The sequence below is a fragment of the Ahaetulla prasina genome, chromosome 3, assembly GCF_028640845.1.
Source record: "Ahaetulla prasina isolate Xishuangbanna chromosome 3, ASM2864084v1, whole genome shotgun sequence".
In the NCBI taxonomy this organism is placed as follows: Eukaryota; Metazoa; Chordata; class Lepidosauria; order Squamata; family Colubridae; genus Ahaetulla; species Ahaetulla prasina.
Genome location: NC_080541.1, coordinates 180,222,527 through 180,242,395, shown reverse-complemented (window position 1 = coordinate 180,242,395; position 19,869 = coordinate 180,222,527). Strand labels below are relative to the sequence as shown.

The window sequence follows — 19,869 nt, the reverse complement described above, 5'->3', positions numbered from 1 at the left end:
TGTTCCTTGTTTCTGATTTTGGTTTTGGTAAAGAAAAAAATGGAAAAAATAATGCAAACTATGGCGATAAGGTTACTTAAAGGAAGTTATTACCTGATTCCCCTCTTCTCTTTTCTGCAATTTTCATGAACAAAAAAGACAATTGCATAACAAGAACCTAAAATAAATTAAAAATAGAAATAAAGAATAATTTCACAAGAGCATATGAAATTGAAAGGTATAAATAAATTCTGCTGTGGCTAGTAGCTGCTAATCACTCATCTCAACTCTGATTCTTCTCATTCTGGAACATGTAATTATTAAAAGTGTGACTTTAAGCAGGTATTTGTGCCATTTTGAGAGTTTTTGAAATTTGGTTTGCATTTGTAAATAACATGCTGCTATGGCCTTCATTAGCAATATATTTCATTGCACCTAGACGTTTATCATCCATGGCTTTGATTACTGATTACCGGCAAACAGGATCGATTTTACAAAATCAACATCTGCCCACTGCTGCTAAAAACCAAAATCTAATTTCACAAAGGATGCTGCTTGTGAATTGATTATGTGCCATCAAGTTGGTGTTGTTTCTTAGTGATCACATAGATAGATTGTCTCCAAGATGATCTGTCCCTAACTTGGTCTTTCAGGTCCAATGATGCAGCCATTGCTGCTGTAACTGAGACCAACCACCTTGTTCCTGGACATCCTCTTCTCTTCCCTTTTACTTTCCCAGCATTAGATTCTTCCTTCAGAGCAGGGGTCTCCAACCTTGGTCCCTTTAAGACTTGTGGACTTCAACTCCCAGAGTCCCTCAGCCAGCAAAGTCAGCAAAGAGTTGAAGTCCACAAGTCTTAAAGGGACCAAAGTTGGAGACCCCTACTTCAGAGAGCTACCGTATATCTTCACATCATGTGTCTGAGTGTAGCCATTTGGATTAAGTTCTCGCAGCATCTAAATATGTTTTCTAAGATTGCCACTGCTGTTCTACCAAATGCTAGTCTGTGGCATATTTCTTGACTTGTTCCTTTACTGTAGCTACATTAGAGTAGAGTAATTAGCACAATGCAGGTTTTTGATGTTTCTCTCTCCAATTTTAGAACCAAACTCATCTTCTTCCAATCCAGCGTTCCTTAATATATATTCAACACTTACATTAAATTAATAGAGGAGAGTCTACAGTTTTGTCATACTCATTTAACAACCTGGACCCAGTGTGTTCTGCCCTGTTCTGTCCATACTGTGATTTCCTGGCCTATATAGAGGTTTCTCATGAAGAAATAATGAGATATTCTGGAATTCCCATTTTTGTAAGCGTGTTTTACAGCTTGATGTGATTAACACAATGAAAGGCCTATAGTCAATAGAGCACATATAGGTAGTCCTCAGTTAACGACAACAGTTGGGACTGGAATTTCCATTATTAAGTGATACAGTCATAAAACACAATGTCAAATAATTGCTTAGCGACAGCAGTTCTGGTACTTTTGGTTGATGTTGTTCAGTGAATCCTGACTTATTGCTAGACAGGATGTGATGTGTTGCCATTTGCAACCTCCTGCCAGCATCCCCATTGGCTTTCCTTTCAGAATTCAACAATTCAGCGGTCACAAATGGTGACAGTCAAGGTGGCACATGAACTCTGGGATACTGAAATGTCATAACTATAAGGTAGTCATGGAATGCCTAGATTACATTCATGGTTTCTCAGGGAGATGTCTGGATGGCTGGAACTTTGAGGATTGGGTATAGCTACCTCTAATTCATCATCATCATAAGTTTAAATAGTTGCTGAATGGAGTGGTCATTAAGTGAGGACCACCTGCATAACTTCATTTTTGGTATTTGGCTTTCTCAATTATCCAACATAATTTCATAATTAAGGGCCGGTGAATAGCGCAGGCTGGTAAAGCCTGTTATTAAGAACACAAAGCCTGCAATTACTGCAGGTTCGAGCCCGGCCCAAGGTTGACTCAGCCTTCCATCCTTTATAAGGTAGGTAAAATGAGGACCCAGATTGTTGGGGGGGCAATAAGTTGACTTTGTAAAAATATACAAATAGAATGAGACTATTGCCTTATACACTGTAAGCCGCCCTGAGTCTTCGGAGAAGGGCGGGGTATAAATGTAAACAAAAAAAACAACAACACATGTATTAGTCATAAACTGTTTGTGAATAGCAAGGGACAATATATGTTGGAATAAAACTGATCTAGAAAAATACAAAGATTATTATTAATACTATAATTAGTAATAAACTTGGTATTTTTCTAAATTACCGGTAGTTTTGTCCCAACATATATTGTCCCTTGCTATCCCACACTCTGGAACGAACTTCCCCCGGGTTTACGCCAAATACCTGACCTTCGGACATTCCGTCGCGAACTGAAGACGCATCTTTTTATTTGCGCGGGGCTGTCTTAAATTGAATTTTATCTTTTATCAATTTTTAAACGGGGTTTTTAGTATGGAAATTTTTAATTTTAGGCTAATTTAAATAAGTTTTTTAAATGGTATTTTAATCTGTATATTGTATTGTTTTATCTTGCCTGTACACCGCCCTGAGTCCTTCGGGAGAAGGGCGGTATAAAAATCGAATAAATAAAATAAAATAAATATATTGTTTTTAAAAAATCCATCATAGCCCTATAAATAAAAAACCACCTTTTTTGTGATGCCTGCTTGATGTTTTACTTACATAAGTCATAAGTTTGAGTTCCTTGCATCTCCAGATGGTTGGGCAGTATTTGTCATCATGAAAATGGCTGTTTTCATTTTTGAGAGAAGAGAGAGAGAGAGTAAAGACTTGGGTCTTACCGATTCTGATAGATAGATGGAACTCGGTGCAACAGTACCTGCTAATAGCCAAGGATAAGACATCATATTAGTCAGTCGGATCTATTTCTAAAGATTAGATCATTAAATTCTCTCCAGGCAAACGTATAGAATGCAAATTCATCCTGGGTTATAAACTCATTTATCAGAACAAGTTTCAGCTCCTAGTCCTGGTCCTGCCTTTATCATTGCTACTGCATATTAGAATCACTCACTGCTTCATAAATAAATACCTGTGGTGGAGCAACAGGGGAAAAAATCCACCCAATTACCACTTTGTTTAGTTTTAAGTATCAAAACTCTGGCAAGTGTTCTGAAAGTGTCTGGTCATTGACATTAAGCTGCCAACATAGCTGTTTTCCCATGATTTCTAGCATCACACCTAGCAGAGGCATGCTGCATATTTTTTTCCCTGAGAAGCACAATTGTGCCATCTAACTGAACCTGCAAGTATTTCTGAGGTATACGAAGGACTCTTTCACATGGTATAAATTTCAATCTGTTTCCACTCCCAAATCTCTGATAATCCAGTGTGAAGCTAACCACAACCATGTGCACTTCCGTTGGCCTTGAAATGCAGAAAACAGCCAGGGAACGCCATGAGGCATTCAGTTCTGCCTCCAGTATGAAAACTGGGATTAAATAGCACCTTGTCCCTTGGCAGAATAAAAATCTCATCCTTGTGCAGCACAAAAGAAAATGGAAAGAAAGTGCTCGCACCCAACTTTTCTTTTTCCGGGTACATTTTTAAGTTCATTTGACCATTTGCAATAAACTTAACTGCTTTGGAGAGAATGAAATTAGACTCCTGTCAGGACACTGTTCCTTCTAGATGTGCTGCTAAAAGTTGTTATATACAAAACAGAGTGGTCTGTTATAGTACATTGTGTTTTTTCCTTCATTTTTCCATTTCTCCCTCTTCTCTCTCTTGAATGGATCTGTGCAATCCACTCAGTGGTGCTTTGCCTATTTCTGTAATTGCATTTTGTGGGAGAGTATCTTCCAGCTATTTTGGGGAAATAGACTCTTCATTATACACATAGCTACTGGTGGCATGGTGGCATCTTTGCAACTTGATATTTTGTCATAATAGAGCCAACCCTAGTTGTGATTTGTGGTTTACACTTCTACAGGTATGTTTGTGGGTTTTCATGTGTTTGGTGGGAGAGAGACTAAAGGCTCACTTCAGTTCCATTCATGTTGTTTATTTAAATAGAAAATCTAGCCAGAAAATTTTTTGCAGTGGTTGTGAAACTGACGACAAGTGTTAAGAACTCCTTTAGAAATTATACAAGCAGAGGAAAGCTGCTTTCTTTTTCCCATATTGTGACATTGACTAGGAAATGAGCAGAAGGATTAAGATTGAGTTGCCTGATAGGGTTGTTTAAATTCCTTTCTTAGAATAGTTAAGGAAATGGATGCTGAGAAATACTTAATTATGGCCAGGAGCTGACAGGAGTTATTAAAGAAGAGCAAAGTCAGTAGAAAACCAAATTGTTTACAGGTCCTATCATTTCACAGGAAAAAGGCTAACTTTGCTCCAGGTTCAGGCAAACAAGTGTGGAATAAAAAAAAAAACCTTGAAAGAAGCCGATTTATCATGGGTATGGTGCATCTGGAGTCAACTGTAGGGGGGGTGCAAAGAGAGTATGCAAAGTGCAAATTAGAAATGGGCCTTTTTACTAGATTCCTCCTAATTTGGGAGCCGCTGTATGAGAGCATTTGCATTGTTCAGTAGGTTATGGTCAGTATTCTGCGCTTCCCTATCAATATTTTCTGTCGTAACCATTAATTGGCTGCCCTGAAGTTTTATAACAGAATTCTGCTTTTTTTTTTCGCAGCCTGTCATGGGGACGTCTGGAATTCCACAGGGGCCTTCAGATGAGAAAGTAGCTGTGGTGACAGTAGATGACTGTGACACTTCAGTGGCCTTGAAATTTGGCTCTATTCTAGGAAACTATTCCTGTTCAGCTCAAGGGACACAATCAGGCACAAAGAAGTGAGAATTTTACAAGCACTATTAAGTTCACCTGATGAGCTTGTAATCACAAGTATGGAATAGAGATGGGTGAAAGCAGATTGACTTTACAGGAGTTATTCAGTGGGGAAATGGCTGTAAGAAAGATAAGCCGTAGGGCTATAATTAACTTTATTAATTTCCCTGGCTCAACTTCACCCTATATGAGGATGTGAAGTACTATAGATTTTATTGGTCATCTGCTTTAATGTGCTGGTATTCATGGTGATAGGAAGCTAGTAATTTGACATGTTGCATGGATGCCTATACAGTACATAAGCCTGTAACCATCATGAGAACTAATACTACTGTATGTTCCAAAATACATTATTTCTATTTTATAAATACTATTCGGCTGTTACGTTAGTCTTCCTTAATCCAAGTGCCTTCTGGATGAATGAACAGACCTCAGCTCCCAAATACCCCAGTTAATTTGGCTATTGCTGAAAATTCTGAGAAGTGAAGACTACATTCAGGGCAGGACGTTTGAGATGGTGATGATATATTCCTTAGTCTTCCCTGCTATCTTCTGCTGCTGCACTTTTACATACATAGTGATTTGCTAAAATCTCAAACTTCTACTATAAACTTCTAACTATAAATTGGATTCATAGCAGTGGTGAAATCCAATTTTTTTTATACTGGTTCTGTGGGTGTGGCTTGATGGGCGTGGCATGGTGGGCATGCCAGGGGAAGGAAACTGCAAAATCTACATTCCCACCCCACTCCAGGGGAATGATACTGCAAAATCCCTATTCCCTCCCCACTCCTGGGGGAAGGATATTGCAAAATCTCCATTCCCACCCCACTCTGCGGCCAGCTCAAAATTTCCGCTACCGGTTCTCCAGAACCTGTCAGAAGCTGCTGGATTTCATCTTGATTCATAGTGACTTTGAGGTCACATGTCTACTCTTTTAATATAATGTGTGATTGATGACAGCTTAATATCTGTTTAGGTCAGAACAACTTTCTCAAGCAGATTTTTTTTTCCTTGATCATGTTTTTGTCTTGAGTAACTCTAATTTGACTTTACAGATCCTTGGATTTGACAGGTCCCTTGTTACTGGGTGGCATTCCTGACCTTCCTGAGAGTTTCCCAGTACGGAACCGGCATTTTATAGGTTGCATGAGAGACTTCCTCATTGATAATCAAGATGTAGACCTGGCTGACTTCATTGCAAATAATGGAACTTTGCCTGGTATGATGCATTCAGGGGGAAATTGAAAGTTTACGCAAATGGTGGGGTTTCTGTGGGTGGAAATTGGCAAACAGGCAACCACTTATTGAGAATTCCTCAACAGGCCCTAGCCATTGTCTGCAGTGTAACACATCCATAGGAATGACTTTCATTCATGACTTAGCTCCTCATTACTCTGTAGCAAATTCAGCAAACGCTTTCCTTATCCCTGGAGAACCTTCTATTACTATCCTTCCCAGTGCATTGTTACATTCTCCTTACAGGCTGCTCTGCCAAGAAGAATTTTTGTGATACCAACACATGCCATAATGGTGGAACTTGTGTCAACCAGTGGAATACTTTCACCTGTGAATGCCCCCTGGGTTTTGGAGGCAAGGACTGCAAACAAGGTAAAAGATGGAAGCTGTTAAAGAAGGAATGACATATGTGCTAATTGCCAGGAACTGTATCAGGAAGTCACACCTTTCCTAGCTCCAAGGAAACAGAAAATATACTATTTTAATTATTAGAAGAAAAGGTGGGGATGCTAATGTGCTAGAAATTCTTGGATCTCTCTCTGGATGTGCTGATCCATTCTTGCAAATGCCTGGGGATCTAAGTTAACAAAACAGCTGTTATTTACTTAGTTTCAGAATATGATTCTCTTAAATATTCTTTCTTCTGAAGTGGTTATATCATCCAATATAAATTAGCAAAAATGGCAGGGGTAGAGAAGCAGTGGTTCAAGCCCTTATTTAGGATGGTAGCTCCCATATGTCTGGTTGATTATAACAAGGAGTGAAAAAAAAAGAAAAGAAAAAAACATGTTTGCCCAGATTCAGAACCGGATGGGCAGAACCGTGCCTAATGTGTCTTGATGCTACACCATGTAGAGATTTACAGGGGATAATTAACACCTGTAAATTGGACCTGTAAGCTTAATAACAGCCAATGCAGTATTATTCTGCAGCATGGGGTTGTCTTGACACCAATCTGGCCACCTCATTCTGTATCTTCTGCAACTTCAGGGGCCGTGGTTCCATTGTAAGGATATCTTGATCCAGGTAGGATCATAACTAGGATAGTAGGCAGAGCTAGGCAAAGCTCAAATCTTTGACCATGGCTTCTGCCTCTTATTTGAACAGGAACCACTAATCATAATCCCTAACCATATGCTCCCTAATCATAAATCATCTCTTTGGGAGGGAGCAAAACCCCATTAAAAGTAAACCTTGGAATCAATGTTTCTATGCTGTCTAGGTAGTTATTAAGTTAAAACAACTCGATTAGCTAATGCTTAATCTGAGTGTGTCTTGCTCCATCCAAGGCTTAGTAGCCCAGATTCAAGACTTCCATGGAATACATAGGGTGACCTATAACTGATTGTTGAACACATGTGGGTGATACGCCACCAAAGCCAATGGATGATCTCTGCCAAGTTTTCATATAAATGTTAAATAATACAGGGAGAGCACAAAACTCAGGTGTACCACACATTAGAGCAACCAAAGGTTTGAATACTATGCCTTTATAATAGTCCACTAAAACCATTTGCTTAGATAGGAGTGAAACTATAGGCCTTGCAAGCAATCCAAAAGAGTGCTACCATCCCCCGGAGTCCATTTAAGCTCACGCCGACTGCTTCAGTGGCTCCATCCAGCCACCTTGTTCTCTATCATCCCCTTCTTCTTTTCCAAAAGAGTGCTATGTTTTATATTGTTGAATGCCCCTGAAGGATTTAATAGAGCCAAGAAGAGTTTACTCCACCCATCCAGATTTCCAAAATAGCTCATCTTTTAAGGAAGAAGTGTCATTTCTTTCCATGCCTGAGCCTGAATCCTGACTAGAAGGGATATGTATAATCCATTTCCCCTAGGAATTTTTTGATAATTGGGTCCTTACCTCCTTGTCAACATCCTTCCACATGTTAATGACTAGAAATTTTGATAATTATAAAGTGGGTTTATTGGTCCTCACATTTTCAGCAATCAAGAAACCAATATAGTAGACTCTAGCAATCCAGCAGAAATGGAGTAAACCATCTTACCTCTTCTGGAATCTTATATAACAAAACTACAAAAAGGATATAAAAAATGTTTTCCTTCTCTTTTGTGACATGTGTATAAATATGTAACATTGTAGAAGGCAATGGCAAGCCAATTCTATATAGCTGCCAGAAATTATAATACCAACATGAACTTGTAGTTACCAGAAGACCCTTCTATTGGAATGGGTTCACTTCAAACACACTGATTTTGTATCTCCAGCCTATGCAAAGGTGGGTATCGTCCCTCCTATATCCATTTGTACAGCAAGATAAGGGAGAGAAAGAATGGACCCACACAAATTCCCCTATCTAATGCAGGACTACAATACAGAATTTTTTCCTGCTTCTCCATATGCTACTTACTTTTTAAGGAATTTTTTAAAAAATCATCAGATCATTGATTAGAACTTGGGTGGAATTGCTGAACACTTTAAGCCTAAAATGTTGAAGGAACACTATTTTTTAAAAAATATTACAAGTATATAAGAATGAATGAATGATGAATGAATAAATAAATAAATAAATAAATAAAACCCAACACACACATACACACACACACGGAATATTTTATACACTTGTTGAACTCATTTTTTCTCTCTCTGAAGAAATGGCAAGTCCACAGCGTTTCCTGGGCAATAGTATGGTGATTTGGAGTAATTTGGCATTGATCATCACGCTTCCATGGCACATTGGACTTATGTTTCGTACCAGGCAGAGCAACGGCGTCCTCCTCCGTGCTGCAGCGGGGCAGCATTCTACCATAACACTTTGGGTGAGTGGGCAACACTTTACTATTCTCTCGCAGATTAGTGGCCTAGAGAAAACCACTTTGGGTTGCAACACTGAGCCGGTTTAGCTCAGGCTGGTAAAGCCTGTTATTAAGAACACCGAGCCTGCAATTACTGCAGGTTCAAGCCCGGCCCAAGGTTGACTCAGCCTTCCATCCTTTATAAGGTAGGTAAAATGAGGACCCAGATTGTTGGGGGGGCAATAAGTTGACTTTGTAAAAAAATATACAAATAGAATGAGACTATTGCCTTATACACTATAAGCCGCCCTGAGTCTTCGGAGAAGGGCGGGGTATAAATGTAAACAACAACAAAAAAAACCACAATAGGGCACCTTGCAGCCCATGGGCTAGGTGCAGCCTCCTAGCATTCTGAAAGATATCCCACCAACATTTTTTGGTAAAATATGTATATTCTGGAGCAGGGGTCTTCAACCTTGGCAACTTTAAGACTTGTGGACTTCAACTTCCAGAGTTCCTGGGAGTTGTAGTCCACAAGTCTTAAAGTTGCCAAGGTTGGAGACCCCTGTTCTGGAGCACCATTTCAGAGGATTGGGGGGGATTTTAAAATGTGGAGAAGGGTCTAGTTTTGTCCCAGAGGCCTCCCATTCCAGTAGCGGTGGCAGCGAACCACAAAGGGAGTTATCGTCTCCATGTACCTCTTAAGGACAGGAATGCAACTGTGTATTTTCTGGTGGGGGGATTTGATGGACAGAGATGGGTAGTGCCTTCTGCAGTGAAAACATGGCTCAAAACTAAACTCATTGTATTCTTATCCCTTTGCTCAGTTAAATGAAGGTACAGTGCTGATGACCGTGTACCGAGCCAACAGCCAAATTTCAGCATTGAGGCTACATCAGGTGAAAGTGAATGACGGTGACTGGCATCACCTACAATTGGAACTGCATAGCAGCTGGGACAATCCAGAAGCCCAGTGGTTAGCCATAATGGCTTTTGATTATGGTTTGCACCAGGTACAGTGAGCACTAGAACTCAATTAATATTGATGGTCAACTAATGGCTGAATCATTTGGCATTTATGGATATTTCTTAAAGCTTGAATGTAACACTTGTAGCATAATTTAGTCCAGGGGAACTAAAGCTATCTATGGGATGGATCTAAATGGGATGGATCTAAATTGATTCCTAGTAGTCTAATACAGTTCATCACTAATCTCTTTGACTATCTTTACGCTTAGGCTCTTTTTCTATAGATGTTGATTTATAGTTAGTTAATTCTATATAATTCTTCAGTGTCAACCTACAGCTATCTTAATAATTTATTCCAGCCCACCTCTTCTTGGCTTTCACCATTCTCCTGATGGTTTGTAACACCTGATCTGTATTATAGAAATAAGTACTGTGGTCTCATCAAGAAATTAAGGAAAAATTATGTTCGCTTTGCCTGTCTATCCTCCAGGTGATGGCCAATATTAGTAGTGAACTTCGTGGACTAAAAATGCGGAATTTGAGTATCGGTGCTATACTGGGGGAGAAGGGAAACCTGCAGTATGGATTCCGTGGTTGCATGCAGGTGAGTGGGTGAAGAACAAGCCTTGATGGCCTTTTCTGGATGTTATTGGGCCATACAATGATTGACCCATATCAGGTGCAGCCTCCACCAATTCTTTCAACCGTTCTTTCTTCAGTGCTTTTTATAGAGACATCTGTTTTGGGAAAGGTAGGCCCAATTGATTAGACCACATCACTCTTAAGCAAATAACGTAACTGACATCCTTAAGAAATTATGTAACTGGGAGAGACTGTTGTAGAGTATGTGTCTGTGTCACTATAACTATACATATAAATAAATTAGAAGCTGCTATGTCTGGAAATCTTCAGGAACCAGAGCTGTGTACTGATGAGTCTCATCCTCCAGCCTGATTTTGCTGAAAATTGAATGAAGCAGGCATGCTTCTAGGTCCTGAGTCATGTCTACATTATGCAGATCTTAAACAGGAGCAACAACACATGCAGGCAGTCCTCAACTTACGACCACAGTTGAGCCCAATATTTCTGTTGCTGAGAAAGAGATTTGTTAAATGAGTTTTGCCCCATTTTATGATCTTTCTTGCCACAGTTGTTAAGTGAATCATTGCAAATGTTAAGTTAGTAACGTGGTGGTAAGTGAATATGGTTTTCCCATTGACATTGCTTGTCAGAAGGTCACAAAAGGTTATCACATGACCCCCAACTGTCATAAAAATGAGTCAGTTGTCAAGTGTCTGAATTTTGATCTCGCGACACAGGGATGCTGCAATGGTTGTAAATGCGAAGGTCAAAACTCACCTTCTCCAGTTTTGAATGATCACTAAATGAACTGTTGTAAATCAAGGACTACCAGTAGCATACAATTCACAAGTCTATAACAGCATTTTTTTTTTCACTTAATAGTCATGCTGGCTCCGTATTTCCCTTTTTATGAATGGCGACGGAGTATATATAGCATCTTAAATTCAATGAATACTGGAACAAACTGTATTTGTGCAGCTCTGTCAAGTTATCAACTGTGTTTATTTTAAGCAATACAGCGCCATCTAGGGGCTGCAGATCTCACAGTTGGCTTATTTATTTAAAGATATTTATATTTTGCTTTTTGGACTCCTAAAAGGCGGTTGGTATAAATAGGCTGTAAATTGTGTTCACTAAGGTTCTCAGTTCATAGTTCACTGAGTTCATAGGTTCACTGAGAACCAGAAGCAAGAATTGAATGTGCAGAAGAATAATCCATGTATCTAAGAGTTGATCTTCTCCTTCCTTGTTTTTTTGTGTATATTTTTTGGGGGCTTGGATCCTCCAGGGTGTAAGGATGGGAGAGACATCGGGCAATGCTGTCACCTTGAATGTAAACCAGGCTGAGAAAGTGAATGTGGAGCATGGCTGCAGTATCCCAGACCCTTGTGACTCCAATCCTTGTCCTCTCAATAGCTACTGCAATGATGATTGGGATAGTTATTCATGCAGTTGTGATCCAGGTCAGTGGAAGGGATTATAATGATGAAGAAGACTCCATATTATGGTTCTTAGGCGGCCTAGAATTGCATACCACAAGATGGGCTGCCATATAAATTCAATGTATACATATATTTTTAAAAATCCTCTAAAACAGTTTTAAAGTTGTCTAAGGTTTAGGTGGCAATAGTCCAACGTATCTGGAGGGCACCAAGTATTTGCCATGTATGATATGTAATGGGCTTAGCTGTTGTAAATAATATTTGCATTGTACTCAGCATTATTTTTAGTTGTGTAATAGCTGAGTCAGAATACTATTGAAATAGTACTATTAAAACTCTGATACAAAGCTTCAATAATTTATTCTGATTCATTCTGATTCATCATGATTTGATGGAAATATACATTATAAATTTACTGTGTTTTGACTGTTCTTTCTTACGGTAGTTTCATTTGTACAATATATATGGACTTTCTGTGCTGTTTGCTTTAATCCTATGTAGTTTGTTTTTGATAGTTTCCTTAATTAAATAACTAACATACAGAATAATTATGGAAATAACATGAACCATATTTACGTAATTCACAGTAGTAATACTTAGACATTACACCTGATTAGGATACTATACAAAACGTAACAACTACAAGAAATAAACAATTTTTATTTCATTATTTAATACTTAAGACTGAGGTTGGGCCAGAAGCCAATATTCTTGCTAGGAATTGTGTAGATATACATATATGTATACGTATATGTACATACATATATGTACATATACATACATATATCTAATATTAGCCTGTTTCAGGTTTGCATTGTTTTATTAAAAAGTTAAGATACAAGTAGGTGGTTGAGTAAGCACAAAGTTCTCTATATCAGAGCAGGACTTCGTTTGCACCAGACAGGATAGGCGCCTTGGTCGGGCTATCATTTAGTCTCAGGTTGGAGGTTATTGCCAGAGTTACACCCAGAATTCTTCCTGTGATGCCCAGGTTACTATGGAGACAGCTGTGCCAATGTCTGTTCCTTTAACCCCTGTGAGCATCAAGCCATTTGCGTCCGCAAACCCAGCTCATCCCATGGCTACACCTGTGAGTGTCCTGACAGCTACTTCGGGCCATACTGCGAGAACAAGTGAGTCTGAGAAAGTTCACTTACATTTCTTGTAATGTGCCTGTAAGTGTGTGTTGGTACTTTTCAGTATTTGTAGAACTGAAATGTGGAAGTGCTGGATGCATATTGCAGATATTAATGGCGATCTTAGGCATTTGCATCTGGGTATATATGTGCAAATAAAAAGTCATCCTAAAAATGTGTAACATTTGTTCATGTATGGGAGAGGCATGAATGCAGTGACATTGGCTTGCATATACAGTGTGCATGCTGTACATAATTAACATCAGGGATGAAATACTGATCCGGTAGTGATGGTGGCGGGTGGTTTGGAGAACTGGTAGCAAAAATCTCTGCTCCCCCCCCCCCGCCCATGCCCACCCAATGCCCGGTCGCCCGCTTCCCCACTTGCCCCTTCTTTTAAAAAATGCTTTTAAAAGGTTAAAAAAAAGGCTCTGATGATCACAGCTGAGCCGCGCATTTGTCAGAGCCTTTTTTTTTAACTTTTAAAAGCATTTTTTTTTACAAACGGCTGAATAGGTTGTAAAAAAAATGCTTTTTAAAGTAAAAATAAAGATTGCACGCCACAGCTGATAACACCCCCACCCGCACGTGCTGTTCGCCTTACCCCATGCCTCCTTTTGAAGTGCACTGCATGCGCGCACCTTCCATTTGGTGCGTACCTTGCATTTAGCCAGCAAACCAGTAGTAAACCAGTTCAGATTTCACCAGATTTCACCAGTGATAGATGCATATGTGCATGCCAACCAAGGAGATTACTTCAAATAATGTGATTTACCATACACATCAATATAGCAAACTTGTGGAAATCCGAAATAAAACATCCCAACATCTCTTTAGATATTGTTTCTTTACTGAAAGCTTGTAAATTACGACAGTCTTCATGTGGAAAGGAATAGAAGATCTTAGAAAAGGCAAAACCATAATTTGTAATGAAGAAGTTACTATACTCTTCTACTGTATTTGAAAGATGCTTACAACAGGCCTCATGTTTTCATTGTTAGGTTAGCCCAGCCCTGTCCGCGGGGATGGTGGGGGCATCCTATATGCGGCCCCTGCAACTGTGATGTTGATAAAGGATTTGACCCCGACTGCAACAAAACTAATGGAGAATGCCACTGCAAGGTGAGCTCTGGATTATTTATCTAGTTAAAGGTAGAAATTTACAATCTGGAGTTGAATCATCGAAATGGATGCTGAATGATTGATCAAACTGTTTCTGTTTTTGTATTGATATTTTATTGCTACTCATTGTTTAAATACCTTGGCTATTAAACATTTTGCCTGGGTTTTAACAAATGAATTTGCCTACTAAGGAAAGTTATGATACACCAGACAAAAATTTGGGTATCTTTGTGTATACAAAGTATTTTGCATTTTTCCAACTATTAATTTGCTGTTTCCCAGACCAATAATTATGGTTTTTATTATGCCGGTTAGTTTATTTGTTTGCTTTTATGCATTTTGTGATTTTATGTGAATCATCTTCAGATTAAGGAGTTTGATGAGGTAAAAATTAAATAAATAATGGTTCAACAGCCTTAATTAAAATTTGTTTTAACAATATTTAAAAAAAAAGTCTGAATATTATTTGAATCTAGCCATAATATTAACCATAATATTTTTCCCTCCAGATGATGCTGTTAGTGGAAATCAAAAACTTCAGACTCGCTTCCAGTAATGCAGAGGGGGGTAAAGGCAGAGAGTGTGCTGGTGCTTGTTGCTTCTCATAAGCATCATGCTTAACCATTACTTGCTTTGACATGTGCATATGATCACTCAAAGTAATACGGAATTGGATTTGACATATTTGATAGAAGTCATGATAGTATCTTGGGAAGTCCTGTCTTTTTTGAGTGTGCAACAGTGAACTGCTGAAAATTTAATAAGAAGCAACGTATCTGGTAAAGGTCTTGGATGCAATGCTCTCTACATGGGGCTCCCCTTGAAGAGCACCAGGAGGCTCCAACTGGTGCAAAATGCGGCCGCGCGGGGGATAGAGGGAGCACCTCATAGCTCCCATGTAACACCTCTCTTGCGCAGGCTGCATTGGTTGCCGGTGGTCTTCTGGGTGCGATTCAAGGTTTTGGTTATCACCTTTAAAGCACTCCATGGCATGGGACCGGGATATTTATGGGACCACCTGCTGCCACCAGTAGCCTCCCATCGACCTGTGTGCTCTCACAGGGAGGGCCTCCTTAGGGTGCCGTCGGCGAAACAATGTCGGCTGGCGGCCCCCAGGGGAAGAGCATTCTCTGTGGGAGCCTCTGCCCTGTGGAATGAACTACCCGTGGGGCTACGCCTATTCCCTGATCTTCGGACCTTTAAGCGCGAGCTTAAGACTTTCTTCTTTCATCAAGCAGGGCTGGCCTAATGATAAATTTTAATTGAGGGTTTTTAGTGGGGTTTTTAGTGGGGTTATTCTATTCTATAATTTTATCTACGTATTTTAAATATTCAGCTCATGGAATTAGATTTTTAGTTATATATTGTATTTTAGATTTTTTGTATATATGTTTTATCTATGCTGTACACCGCCCTGAGTCTTCGGAGAAGGGCGGTATAAAAATTTGAACAATAAATAAATAAATTGGTCAAGAGTTGTATGTATGTATGTATGTATGTATGTATGTATGTATATATAATGGGACGCGGTGGTTCAGGGGCTAGGTCGCTGAGCTTGTCGATCGAAAGGTCGGCAGTTCAGCGGTTCAAATCCCTAGTGCTGCCGTATAATGGGGTGAGCTCCCGTTACTTGTCCCAGCTTCTGCCAACCTAGCAGTTCAAAAGCACGTAAAAAATGCAAGTAGAAAAAATAGGGACCACTTTTGGTGGGAAGATAACAGCGTTCCATGTGCCTTTGGCATTGAGTCATGCCAGCCACATGACCATGGAGACATCTTTGGACAGCACTGGCTGTTCGGCTTTGAAACGGAGATGAGCACCGCCCCCTAGAGTCGGGAACGACTAGCACATATATATATATCTCAATATATTTGTTATCATTGCTCCCAGAAGCATGAAGCTGAAGCCTGAAGATGACAAATGAGACTTCGTCGAAACGTCGCCAAGACACTTCCAATTTTACGCGGGAGAAAACCCAAATAACCAAAGACCTACATCTCAATATATATACATACATATACGTGTGTGTGTGTGTGTGTGTGTGTGATTCTTATGACAAATAAAATGGACAGAAGTTTCTTTGCTATTCTACAGGACAATCACTACCGTCCAGCAGATAGTGCCACATGTTTCCTCTGTGATTGCTACCATACCGGCTCATTATCTCGCACCTGTGAAGCTGAGACTGGGCAGTGCTCCTGCAAGCCAGGTGTCATTGGACGCCGCTGTGACCGCTGTGACAATCCTTTTGCAGAAGTTACCATCAGCGGCTGTGAAGGTTAGAAATACTCCATGGGCAGGAAACCCAGCCGAATCACTTTGGATTGAGTCCAGTTTGTCTACTGCGACTGCAACCTTAGCTGATCCCAAAGAATGGAGTAAGGTTAAAGTTGACTGGGATTTGAATGGCAGGCCACCAGGAAACCCTAGCAATAGGCAAGATTGGGGGGGGGGGTTGTAAAGAAATCTTGGAAAAAGTCTACACCAAGGGTGTCAAACACAAGGCCTGCGGGCTGCATCCGGTCCGTGGTGTGCTTAGATCTGGTCTGCGGGTCTACCCTGGAAACAGTGAGGAACTGGCATGTGGTGCCTCTGCCACTGAAAATGGGCTCCCAAACTCCATTTCTGGCTGCGACGGCGTCCTGCAATCCTCTGCCAGTGAAAATGGAGCTTGGGAGAGCTGCATGCGGAGTCTGCTCAGGAGCCCATTTTTGCTGGCAAAGTGCTCGGATTGCCACACGCACCCCCGACATGAGTGACATCGAGCAGGCCACACCCACTCTGGCCACACCCACCCCGACCCCCTGAGGTCAAACACAACCCTGATGCAGCCCTTAATGAAATCGAGTTTCACACCTCTGATCTACATGGACATGTCTATGAAGTCAACAGAAAACAAAGTCAAGCTTGATTAGAAGGAAAGTGCCCTTTTACTTTTGCTCACCAATTTTTTGAATTAAACAGCTCCCTGCAGTTAAAGGGGATAATACAATGCAACTATCGCATTGATTCATGTGATTCATACACATTGGATTACTTGGGGGTGGAGTGTTGTTTTCTATATGTCCAGAGTGCATTCTTGCCCTTTGTTTTCTGTATGCAGTTTATTTCCAAAGCAAGTATTTGTAAAAATATTAAATTTTGATTATCTTCCCTTTTAAACATGCTTACTGAAAAGAGCACACTGAGTTTGCATAGAGCAAATTACTACACACAGACTCTTTAACGTTTTTTCTTGCAGTGAATTACGATAGTTGCCCACGTGCCATTGAAGCTGATATTTGGTGGCCACGCACCCGCTTTGGTTTACCTGCAGCTGCACCTTGTCCTCGGGGATCTGTAGGTAATGAAATATCTTTAAGAATGCAGTCATGTACATATAGTACTCAATTGAATTATTAAATAGTTTTTGAATGCTTCCAGATAAAGGTTTCTTTAGTTATCCTACTTTGTTTATGACTTGTTATAGGTGGCCAAAGAAAGTAGTCTTCCTCAAATAGGCATCCCATGGTTTTCTAACCTTCATCATTTAAGAAAAACAAAACAAAACTCTGATATGGAGAAACTTTATAATGTATGTTGCAGATTTTTTTCTCTCTGCTTGGACCACATTTTGTGTCAGCCATACTCTCCTCTTAGCATCATGGCAATCTGATTTGTGTCTGGAAAAGAATATTCCACATTATAAAAAGGAAAATAAAAGCACAATCCCATTCTTCTCTCTGTGAGATGTGTTTAAAAGACAAATGTTTCAATCAGGAAGCAAGGAAGGAAGGAAGGAAGGAAGGAAGGAAGGAAGGAAGGAAGGAAAGAAAGAAAGAAAGAAAGAAAGAAAGAAAGAAAGAAAGAAAGAAAGAAAGAAAGAAAGAAAGAAAGAAAGAAGAAGAAATGATCCCCTCTTTTCTCTTTTTACTCCACAGGGACTGCTGTACGGCACTGTGATGAACACAAGGGCTGGCTGGCACCCAATCTTTTCAACTGTACCTCACTGACTTTTGCTGTTCTCAAGGATTTTGTAAGTATTTTTCTTTCATTTTTCCTGGTTCAGAGCAAAGTCAGGAATCTATGGATTTACTCTTTTCTATATGTATGAATGAATGCAAATAGTTTATTTTTATTTCACCAACATTCTCAAAAGCAATGGCTGTTCGATACAGCTCTGGTCCTCACTCAAGTTGGTTTCATTCATAGAATCCCCAGTCCTGCCGATTACCATCTCTTGACTATAAGCCAGGGAGGAGATGTTGACTCTCTTTGTAAGATATTTCACAACGAACTTGTAGAGACTAGGCCTGTATTATTGTAAAAATAGAAGGACAGCAGCTTTCTCAGGACTTCCTCTTATTGTCTGGATTGATAAGTGGGATGGCAATATGAATTGTCTTTTAACAAAGAAGTAAAAGGAGACATAGTTTATCAACTGCCTCATGCATTAACCATTTTTTATTCATGAATTTGTATGCCACTCATCTCTCTACCAAGAACAGGGGTCTCCAACCTTGGTCCCTTTAAGACTTGTGGACTTCAACTCCCAGAGTCCCTCAGCCAGCAAAGCATAAGCATGAAAGTTTTCATGATTTCAAAAGATGTTTTCAAGAATAACTGACGCCAAGATTAAGGAAGGCATTTTTTTTGGAAAAAAATTATTTATTTTTAAACATAAAATAAAAAAACCCTCATCAAATCAATTCCATTACAATGTGCTATAAGGGTGTTAACATATAATAATAATAACAACAGAGTTGGAAGGGACCTTGGAGGTCTCTAGTCCAACCCCCTGCCCAGGCAGGAAACCCTACATCATCTCAGACAGATGGTTATCCAACATTTTCTTAAAAATTTCCAGTGTTGGAGCATTCACAACTTCTGCAGGCAAGTCGTTCCACTTATTAATTGTTCTGTCAGGAAATTTTTCCTTAGTTCTAAGTTGCTTCTTTCCTTGATCAGTTTCCACCCATTGCTTCTTGTTCTACCCTCAGGTGCTTTGGAGAACAGCCCAACTCCCACTTCTCTGTGGCAGCCCCTGAGATATTGGAACACTGCTATCATGTCTCCCCTAGTCCTTCTTTTCATTAAACTAGACATACCCAGTTCCTGCAATCATTCTTCATATGTTTTAGCCTCCAGTCCCCTAATCATCTTTGTTGCTCTTCTCTGCATTCTTTCTAGAGTCTCAGCATCTTTTTTACATTGTGGCGACCAAAACTGAATGCAGTATTCCAAGTGTGGCCTTACCAAGGCATTATAAAATGGCACTAACACTTCACGTGATCTTGATTCTATCCCTCTGTTTATGCAGCCCAGAACTGTGTTGGCTTTTTTAGCAGCAGCTGCACACTGCTAGCTAAATCTTCCTGTGCATTCACAAAATAATCATCTCTTCCATACATTTATCTTATACTCATTTTTCCTAACATATCTTTCCATTTAACCAATTATAGAATAAATCCCATATTTTATAATATTGTTTATCTTCTTGTTCTCTAATTTCAAATGTTAATTTACTCATCTCTGCACATTCCAACATTTTTCTAATTATTTCATCTTGCAAGGGTAACTTTCCATTTTTCCAATTTTTTGCAAATACAATCCTAGCTGCTGTAGTAATATTCACAATCAAATATTTTATATCTCTAGTATATATCTCCAGTATAATTCCCAACAGAAAGATTTCTGGCTTAAAGTCAATATGCTTTTTTTCCAACCACGTGTGTATTTTAGTCCAATATCTTTTAGCTCCAATGCATGTCCACCACATGTGGTAATACGATCCAGGTATCTGATGACATTTCAAACATTTTTCAGATTTGT

The 19,869-nt window shown here is 39.6% G+C and overlaps 1 protein-coding gene across 5 annotated transcripts in view; it reads left to right on the top strand.

The window, feature by feature from the left end:
- CELSR2 (cadherin EGF LAG seven-pass G-type receptor 2) overlaps positions 1-19,869 on the top strand; it is a 135,590-nt gene that overhangs the window by 77,718 nt on the left and 38,003 nt on the right. For all 5 annotated transcript variants that reach the window (XM_058176260.1, XM_058176258.1, XM_058176259.1 and 2 more), the window contains exons 6-17: positions 4,659-4,816; positions 5,870-6,033; positions 6,297-6,422; positions 8,665-8,831; positions 9,635-9,820; positions 10,267-10,380; positions 11,647-11,821; positions 12,792-12,933; positions 13,938-14,058; positions 16,153-16,336; positions 17,300-17,401; positions 17,979-18,073. In XM_058176260.1, coding sequence (XP_058032243.1) covers positions 4,659-4,816; positions 5,870-6,033; positions 6,297-6,422; positions 8,665-8,831; positions 9,635-9,820; positions 10,267-10,380; positions 11,647-11,821; positions 12,792-12,933; positions 13,938-14,058; positions 16,153-16,336; positions 17,300-17,401; positions 17,979-18,073 — 1,734 coding nt within the window. The remainder of the gene's footprint in view (positions 1-4,658; positions 4,817-5,869; positions 6,034-6,296; positions 6,423-8,664; positions 8,832-9,634; positions 9,821-10,266; positions 10,381-11,646; positions 11,822-12,791; positions 12,934-13,937; positions 14,059-16,152; positions 16,337-17,299; positions 17,402-17,978; positions 18,074-19,869) is intronic.